The sequence below is a fragment of the Thunnus albacares genome, chromosome 2 (assembly GCF_914725855.1).
Source record: "Thunnus albacares chromosome 2, fThuAlb1.1, whole genome shotgun sequence".
Lineage (NCBI taxonomy): Eukaryota > Metazoa > Chordata > Actinopteri > Scombriformes > Scombridae > Thunnus > Thunnus albacares.
Window position 1 is genome coordinate 19,143,642 of NC_058107.1, and position 9,878 is coordinate 19,153,519.

General features: G+C 39.4%; 1 protein-coding gene across 1 annotated transcript; it reads left to right on the forward strand.

Annotated features, from left to right (window-relative positions):
* The first annotated feature begins 4,043 nt into the window (after window positions 1-4,043).
* On the forward strand, window positions 4,044-9,469 carry tent2 (terminal nucleotidyltransferase 2). Its single transcript, XM_044370268.1, has 15 exons — window positions 4,044-4,135; window positions 4,463-4,617; window positions 4,745-4,852; window positions 5,247-5,502; window positions 5,602-5,716; window positions 5,796-5,884; window positions 6,004-6,061; window positions 6,738-6,804; window positions 6,912-6,988; window positions 7,107-7,235; window positions 7,338-7,381; window positions 7,686-7,822; window positions 8,693-8,784; window positions 8,919-8,998; window positions 9,121-9,469. The coding sequence occupies exons 2-15, from the start codon at window positions 4,499-4,501 to the stop codon at window positions 9,205-9,207; spliced, it is 1,458 nt and encodes a 485-aa protein (XP_044226203.1). The 5' UTR covers window positions 4,044-4,135; window positions 4,463-4,498; the 3' UTR covers window positions 9,208-9,469.
* The last annotated feature ends 409 nt before the right edge of the window (window positions 9,470-9,878 follow it).

Consider the following 9,878-nt stretch of genomic DNA (forward strand, 5'->3'; position numbering starts at 1 on the left):
GTCTCTCTCTCTCTCTCTCTCTCTCTCTCTCTCTCTCCCCCTCTCTCTCTCATTACCATAGGCTCACAGGCTACACCCCCACTCTCTCGCCCAGACTACAGCTATTTCACAGCTATTCCACACCAGTGCATATCTATAACTAAGCTGATTTCTGATGGGACTCTCGGACTTGAAAGCTGCAGCTTCTTTTGTGCTTCTGCAACATCAATTGGTGGCTTTTTTTTTTTTTACTGATCACACACATGACAAAATTCCTGCCATCCTTATCAGTGCTGCTTTGTGGAGTCGTTTGCATAAATTAAAATATACTGCAGTTTCTGTGCTGTAGCTATTGCACACCCCCCTCCTCCAAGCCGCTCCACATCTGGCTGATGCATCCGCTTCCCTCCTACAGATCACTGTCAGTATTGAACTGCCTACGTCACGACATCGTCCTCCGCAGTGACGTCACTCGGTGCTCAAGGGACTGATGCCATTTGATCCTGTTGTTTTATAATAAGTTTATTGGAAAGTAGCCTGCTCACCAAGAGCTAAAAAAAAATTCTAAGGAAGTAATATATAATTTCCAAGTTTAACACCCATTTTTCTGAACCTACAGCACCCTGAGGCGAAGTTCTGTTATTATGATCAGTGAACAACTCACTGTTTTCCTCATTATAACGGAATTTAATAATAGACAACCCATTAAATAACATAGATAATGCTCTATGTTATTTGGGCTATTGTCCATCAATAAATCAATTGTCTTTTAGAGAATGTTTGACACCGTCCAAAGACAAAGTTTAACCTGTAACTTGTTTTAAAAAGAATTAATTTGTCATCCTTATGAATATTTGTAATTATTCTATCTTATTCTTCATATTCGGCTCTTATAAAGTTTCATCATTACATCATTAGTCTGTGTGAATTGTTTTAGATTTGTAGATAGATACACACATACATACATACTTTATTTATCCCTAAGAGAAACTAAAGTGCTACAGCAGCCACCTGACTGTGAATGTGAAGGTAAGGAAATAGCTAACTCTTTAAACGTCTCATCACTTATTTTAAAAATGTTTGTATTCCACTGCTCAACCCGTCATATCTTGATAATCCAAGGCTGGAACCAAGAGAGTCTGAAGATACAGACATGTATTCGAGGATCTCAAGTGTCTGGAGTCGCTCCATAAAGAAGGAGTCACTCCAGGTTTTGTGTCTGTATTGCTTAATGACAGTAATGGTTGTCAGTCCGATTGTTTTCCCATCACTCTTATCTAATCCCTCAAATACCATAATGGATTTACTCACAAGAAAGCATTTATTCAGGGCCCTGGAAGCAGAGTGTACACTTGAATGGAGCATACAGAATGATTATTACTCAGAGAATCCTCACACTTTATACACAGACACAAACAAACAACCCATTGTAAAACGAGGCAATGATTCCCCTCAATCTCCCACCCTTGAGACAGCTTGACCACACACACTGATCTCCTACAAGGACACGTCTTATCTTTAGGGCTGGAGCCTGATGAAGTATACCAGAAAACACATAGTTATGAGCGTCATGAATGACCCTGTCCTAACAGAGACTAAGCGTCTCAGTACAAAACTACAGCATTTCAGTAAATTTCCATCACAGTCAGTAATTTTTCTCCCACACTGGGGAAACTCATCCTGAAACAGAATACATTAATATTACGTTTATAGCATTGGAGAGAATTTGTGAGTTTGAACAATTCAGTCCTAGAACAGAACAGCAGATACAGACTGCAGTGAAGATGTCATCCTGAGATAAATACTGGTGCTGCTCCACACACAATGGATAATGGGCAATGTGACAGCAGCCATGATGATTTTACTAGGATGCAGGCTTATCTGATTCACAGCTGTAAGCCCGCCATTTATTCAAATGAAAGACATTTGCATATGCACTATCATCAGAATCACAATAATCTTTATTGACAAAGTATGTTTACACATACAAGTAATTTGAATTGTTTGTTTGAATCCAAACAATGACAATATAGAGGTGAAACTGTTTCAAAATTTTTTTTTAAAAATGACATGTGACTTTATATACATGTAGCAGGAAGTGAAATGTATTGCAAATTTTGTATTTTTAACTAAAATAAATATATAAAATTTTAATTTTAATTTTGAATTTGAATAAGCTTTATAATTAATAAAAAATAATATATATATGTACACACATACATATATACATACATACACACACACACACACACACATATATGTATCACATATATACAACACTTATGTCTGAAAAGGAGAAGAAAGAAGCAACATGTTTAGTCCAACCCCCAATCAATCAACTTAAAGATTCACATAGTCCAACTATCTGCTCCAGTGTCCATCATACACAACTAAACCTCTATGTTCATCCTCTTCATACATAATCAAACATTATCAAATCAATAATGTGATAAAAAAGAAAAAAAAGAAAGCCAATAATAACAGTGTCACCATTAGAGAGGGTTACATTCCCCTTCCTCATTTCTGTACCTCGCAAAAATTGTTTTTTTGTACATCTTTTTAAACTGTGTGATATTTTTACTCTGTTTGATTTCTTCATCCAGACCATTCCTCAAAGTCACCCCACAAACTGAAATACACATATTTTTAAGATTGGTGTGAACACAACCTTGTTTTAAATTAAATTTTCCTCTTAAGTTTCACCCCTTCTCTCTGTCTAAGAACATTTTTTGTATGATGCCAGGAAGTAAATTATTTCTTGCTTTGAACATTGTTTGTGCAGTCTTAAATTCCACCAGATCCCTGAACTTCAAAGCTTGTTAGTGTGTTCATGATATCCTACATTGTTTACTATGCTTATGGCTCTTTTTTATAGCATGCATAATGATTGTAAGGTGCTTTTGTAGGTGTTGCCCCAAACCTCCACACAGTAATTCAGATATGGTAATACAAGTGAACAATAGAGAGTGTACAATGCTTTACGATCCAGAATGTGCCTTGCTTTCCCAGAACTGCAATGCTTGTTGCCAACTTGGCTCACACATATCTTATATGAGGTTTCCAGCAGATTTTGTGGTCTAATATCACACCCAGAAATTTATTTTCATATACTCTTTCTATATTAACATTATCTATCATCACTTGTATGTGTCTGTTTATTTTATGATTCCCAAACAACATAAGTTTAGTTTTGTTCAAATTTAATGATAATTTGTTTGTGTCAAACCACGGTTTTAATTTACTCATTGCGGGCATAACCACCTCCAAAAGCTGCTGCAAATTCTTCCCAGAACAGAAAATACTGCTGTCGTCCGCAAATAAAACAAATTTCAATATCCTTGATTCCTTACATATGTAATTTATATATACAAAATAAACAATTTAGGGCTTAATACTGACCCCTGTGGGACTCCACAGGTAATATCCAACATGTTGATTTGTAGTCACCTATCTGTACCAATTGTTATATTTTTCCTATATAGCTTTTCAACTGATTCAGCACAACCCCTCTGATACCATACCTTTCCATTTTATCAAGTAATACATCATGACTGTTGGTATTAAATGCTTTTCTAAACTCTAAATACTCCCACTGCATACTTCTTATTATCTATACAACTGGTTATTTATTCTATTAACGCCATTAATGTAGATCTGTTTGTTCTGAATCCATACTGACTGTCCATCAAGAAATTATGCTTCTCAATGAAATTGTCCAATCTTCCATTAAAAAGTATTTCCAATATCCAATAATTTGTAGTTACAGTGGGTATTATAGTGACAGGGTTATTGCACAGTGCCTGAGTTAACTGTTTATGAGTGTGATGGCAAGGAGGAAAAAACTGTTTCTTATCTGAAACATTATTAAGAGCCTGCAGAGACAGTCGCTAATTTGGTGTAAGTGTGTGGATCAGTCTCTATAACTGCCATCTAGTGGCTTCATCGAGTCAAGTCTTATTGTTTTGCTGTGTTTTACCAGATTTCACTGCACAGTGTAACCTTCTGTTTTCGGGTGGATTGTCCCTTTAACGAGCGCAGGGCTATGTCCCCTTTAAATTGAATTCTATTACGTCATAAATCAATGCGGAAGTATGTACGCAGGGAACAGGAAATTAGCATTTTAAGTTTTGTTTACATGTGACACACATGCAGTTTGGTAAGTGTTACAGATGACTCCAGTCTCTGAGTAAACATGTTTAACGTTCAGTGACACAATTATATAGATATACTCTTCACACGACTGTTCAGAGCAACAGATTTAATTACGTAACAGCATCGTTACCGATGTTTGAATTAGCTTCCTAGTGAGCTGCTGAACGAGAGCGAACCTGGCTAGCTGGCTGCTCTGCCCCATAAGTTTCAGTTTCCTTAGTAACTGTTCAGTCGTGATATCAGCAGTGGTGAGTGCGACAGCTCGTCGTACATTGTTCACTCAGACGACTGTTTTTGTCACTTCTTCTGTTTTTTCTGTCATTGTCATCAGCGGAGTTGATGCTGAAGCTCCGTGAAGAACCGCAGCATGTTCCCCCGCAGCGCTGCACCGAGGGGCAGGTCAGTCTACAGTCATGGTCCGTACCCGCCGCCCGCTGTGCCCCGATATTACGATTACAACCATCAAAGAGCTGCTGGTGTCAACAGGTGAGCCTGACGAAGGAGCTACCGGTGTTGGGAGACATCAGCAGCATCAGTTAAATAGCAACAGTTTCGCAAAAGTCACTCCTCTGCCTTTGTCCTGTACAGTAATGTTTGCATATGTGTTTGGTAGTTTCCATGTTCCTGTACCGGAGAGGTTGCCTCCATATGAGTGGAAGCCCACACCATCCACCTCCCGGGTCCCTCCTCCTCACGCACCAACAATGATCAATGGACGCAAGTATGTATTTTACCCCATTTATTCACTTCTGAGTCAACTGTCCCATTCCTCTATGTCTTAAAGTTTCCCTCCGCTCAATAAAGTGTTTTTCCTCTTGCTCCTTCAGTTGAATGTTTGAGCCTCACTGTACAGAATGATATACCGTATGTGCAGAGTTTGACACTAGAAGGGCGTTTTCACATTCATCTGCAGAAAGTGGAAAGTTTCTCTGTGCTCATTGAAAAATCTGATTTTAAGGAGTGGGCCTACTAGCATGATTTGTGACATCACAAATAGTTTGGAATCAAATCCTGGTTCAGTAATCAGAGCATTTTATAAACATCTTAAAACATTTCTGGGAGGGGATTTTTAAACATCTCCTGCATGTGTTTCCTTTATCATGATGTTTTTCCAGGAGGAGTAATGATGAATACAGCCACCATGTTGTGAAGCGTCAGCGCCTTGACTCCTCTTCCCGCCCACTGATAAGCTCCCCTCCAATTCAGATCCCTCCTCCCCTCCATCTCCATGACCAAGAGATCGCAGGGTCTTCGAGATCATCCTTCACTGGAAATGATCGCTCTTATCACAGCCCACACTCCCATCTGCACCCTCAGGTGTCTGCGATCCCAGAAGGCTCCAACAGCCTGCAGGTCTATGCTAAAGACAAGGTATAGTGAGATGGCCTTAGCATGTAGCTGATATAAGTCTGACTGTTTGTGTGCATGTATGCTTGGTTTAATCAGTGTCACATGTGTTTGTGCCCTCAGCTGAGTGGTCAGATGGTGGAGCTGTACGAGGCGTGCCAGCAGCAAACTCCCGATTTGGTTCGGAAGGAGACGTGCCGAACTCGGCTGCAGCAAGACATACAGGGTGTCTACGCAGGTGTGTATGAAATGTACAATCATGTTCTGCTCTGGCTTTTTGTTGTGATCCTTATTCACCAGCTGTGTTTCTCACACAGTGGCACGACTTTACTTGACTGGATCCTCTATGAGCGGTTTAGGCTGCCGGAGCAGTGATGCTGATCTGTGTCTGGTCCTCAAGGGAAATGTGAGTATCTTTGACTTTGCCCTTTGCCTCTCGTCCATAGCTGTGTGTGTGTAAAATGCACATTCACAGATACTCACTTCCTCTTTACCACCTGCATGTTTTTCTGTTTTCTGTTTCAGAAAAGACATGATCCTATTCATGTACTCTCTGTGCTCCAAAGATTGTTCAAATCGCTGCGTGAGTAATGAAGAACTTTGCTTTTGCAAATTTGAAATTATTATTATCATTAAGAATAATTTATGGTCTACTATTAACATAAAATTATTTTTGAACATGGTACTTACTCACTAATAACTAATTACTGACTGTTTACTTAGTGATGAATGAAATAATACTCTCTGGTTAGTCTCTGTTGTCTTGGGTGAAAGTACTTAAATTCTGGGCTCACAAAGCAAGTTTTACACACACAGAGTTCAGTATCCAAGATGCTTAAAGCTCTTTGTCAAAACATTTGTCTTAAACAGTCACATACACTCCCATAGTTATCTCTGTCTGGAGCCAGTCTGCATCATAGTCATAGTCTTCTAATCTTCTCGACTGGTTCATCAGGTGTCTCTTTCAGTGTGACAAAGGTTATAACTGCCTCTTAGAATTGAACAGTTGACCTCACAACGATTCAGTGTTTCAGTTCACTTTCAGTAAATTTCCACCACACTAAGCTTTGCTTATTAAACTAAACTAAAAGCACTGGGATCAGTTGTGGGCTCTTGCAGTAACTTTTCTTCCCTAGAATTTATGTTCTCCGTAGATTTCACTAGATGGAGCTATTTACCCAGTGGAAAAAGAGTTTCAGGTTCAAAAGAAAGGAAACTAAAACTACCGTAAACCTCACAATGTTTGTTTTGTTTCATAGCATATGTAGAAAGGACTCAGCTGATCAGAGCCAAAGTGCCAATCCTCAGGTTCAGAGAGAAAGGCAGGTAGGAGCAAAATTGAAACTGAAAACTGTTGAAGCTTGTTTTTACAACATCATCGGAGTCAGATTTAAGTGTTAATGTGATTCTGGTACCACTCATCCCTTCTTTAGTGATCTGGAGTTTGATCTGAATGTCAACAACACGGTGGGCATCAGAAACACATTCCTTCTGAGGAGTTATGCCTATGGTAATTGATTTAATTGATTTTTATTTAAAAAAATCTGCTGTCTATTCCTAAGTCAAGTGTTCCTAAGTCAAAAAAAGTTTCCTGTTATGACCTGCTGTGTTTGCATGCTCTCTCTCAGCTGATCTCAGGATAAAACCCATCATCCTTGTTGTCAAGAAATGGGCACGTCACAATCAAATCAATGATGCCAGCAAAGGAACGTTGAGCAGCTACACACTGGTGCTGATGGTGCTGCACTACCTCCAGAGTCAGTACACCATCACACGTACAGACAAAATCTTTCTTCTTTCTCATTTGTGCGTTTGACTCATTTTTGAATCTTATCTTGTGTGTGTTGTTGCCTTCACAGCTCGTAACGAACCAGTCCTTCCATCTCTACAGAGGGACTACCCAGTAAGTGTAACTTTCTCATCCGGGGCAGTCACAATAAATGCATCTGAAAACTTTTTTTGTGAATAGTTTACAATTTAAGAAGTCAAGTTGTATGTTTAACTACAGCTTTACTACTGTTTAACTAAAATATCAGATATAAAGTCATTTCTTCTCTCTTTTTGTAAATAGACTTTTCTGCATCACTTGAACTTGAACCTCATCCATCACAAACAAAGAATCTATTTTACCAAAAAAAAAGTTCTGTGGGCAAAACTCTCTCATATTTCTAAGTAAGTTTTAATCATATATATGCCTTGATTTTCAGGAGTGTTTTAATCCCCTTTTGGACATCAATGCGGTTCCAGAGGGACCTAAACACATCCCCCCCTACATCTCAAGAAACCAGTCCTCTCTGGGAGAGCTGCTTCTGGGCTTTCTCAAATACTATGCCACAGACTTCAGGTATCTGTCAATTGCAACACATTAGTGAGTCTAGTGTTTCAGATGTTTTCATGGTTTCTTTTCCTTGCTCATTTTCTCGCTCCCATTCCTCGTCCCGCTCCTCTTGCCAACTTTTCTCCTCTCCTTCCTCTGTCCTGCATCCTCTTCTCTGGTTTCATGTTGCTGGGTGAAGGGCAGTAGCAGGTGCGACCTTTGGCCTTACACAACACTAACATGACATACTAGGATGCCCGTGTTTGCAGGATGTGTGTTAGCGTGACATGCCACAGTTGTTAGGTGGACAAGGTTGATTTTACTTGTTTTATGTCGTAATTAAGAAACATTTTAGTATCAAATACTTAAACAGGTATGAAATTTTCATCATGGTGGTTTCCTACTTTCTTAACAGCCATTTGCTTCAACTTAACTTGCAAAGATTGAAATCTGTTGTAGTGAGCTTTTTTTTTTTGCAATGGCAAGATTTGCTGTTGTGAAAAGGAAAATATGTTGATTTTCAAGTCTCAGATGTTGGTTCCACGAACATTTTAATGCTTCAATAAGAATGAGTTTGAATAACTACTTGCCACAATATCACAGGACAATCATGCAACTTGTGCTACATGTTCACATTATCTTTCTCAAGCAAGTATGAAGTGTCTGCTTTTATTTTGCACTGAATTTAACTGAAACCAGTGTTTACCTAAAAGGTAAGAAACCAGTCAGAAATCATATGTTCTGATTAGTTGGAAAAAAATATTAGCAATTTATAGTCAATTAGCTGAAATGTGTAAAATCACAGAAGAGACTGTGGCCTTTGTGTTAATTTTCAGCCTAATAAACACTAAATCATTTCCTTGCTGTTGTTTTTTTTTCTGTTCTGGTGTCACACAGGTGGGATAAGCAGGTGATCTCTGTCCGAGAGGCCCGAACTTTGCCCAAGAACAATTCTAAAGAGTGGAGAAACAAGTACATTTGTGTGGAAGGTAAACATTTCAGCAGATACAACATGACACCACCATAAACAATTAATCAACAATAATAACTGTAGCATCAGTGTAAGAAATGTCCGCAGTAATGCTACATATCCTGTGAGTGAGAGTGATTCCTTGTGTTTCAGAGCCATTCGAAAGAAATAACGTCGCCAGGGCAGTCCACGAGAAGGTCAAGTTTGATGCCATCAAAGCTCAGTTTGTTGAGGTACACGACAGTCCTGATAACTGTGCTCCTTTCATGTGCTTTCCCTTCTTCTCCAAGCTGCTGCGGGCCAGCGATGAGTTATTCATAATCCTCCTGCTTCTCATCTCCTTCTGTCTGTGCAGTCATGGCGGATACTACAGAAGAGGAAGGACCTGAACTCGATCCTCCCCGTCAGAGCTATCATTAATAAGGAGTCATCCAGGAGATAAGGGGATTCCTCTAATTAGACGAGCTGACGGGAGTCTTCTACCTCACGACAGGCCTTTCCCCAGAAATGATGTAAGATCTTTGCTGACACAGGAGCCCCGCTTCCTCCAAGCCTAACAGCCAGACAGACTCTGGCCGCCCTCGGTATCGGTCACATACAGTACTGTATGTCCTGTGGCAGTACCTGTTGAAAATACTGCACTCACTGTCAAATGCTTTTGCTGCCTTTGCCAAATTTATGTAACTGATAAAATTGCAGTAAGTGAAAGTAGAGGAAAAATACAATATTTGTGGAGTGACAGCAGAGGGCTCTGAAATCAAACTCCTGTCACTCAAACTGGATGTAAGAGACACTGCACTGGAGCAGGATAATGGTCAGTGTTGTTAGAGATGGTTATTGTTGCGACACAGACCTCTTTTGCACATAACATCCTCGGACAAGTGTGAGAAGGCGCAAAATGATAACCTGCTTAGCGTTAACGTTTAACAGATCACCTCCTATGATCTCAGTTTTAGTTACATCCTCATCGCTACAGCCATACTGCACTGTCATTTTTGAAGATGCCAATTTGTTTCATATGTTTGTATATATAAATAATGTCTTGAGCCTGTCTGCACCAATTTGTAACATCAAAGTCGTTTTTTAATTTTTCTAGGTCAATAGTGAAGCTAT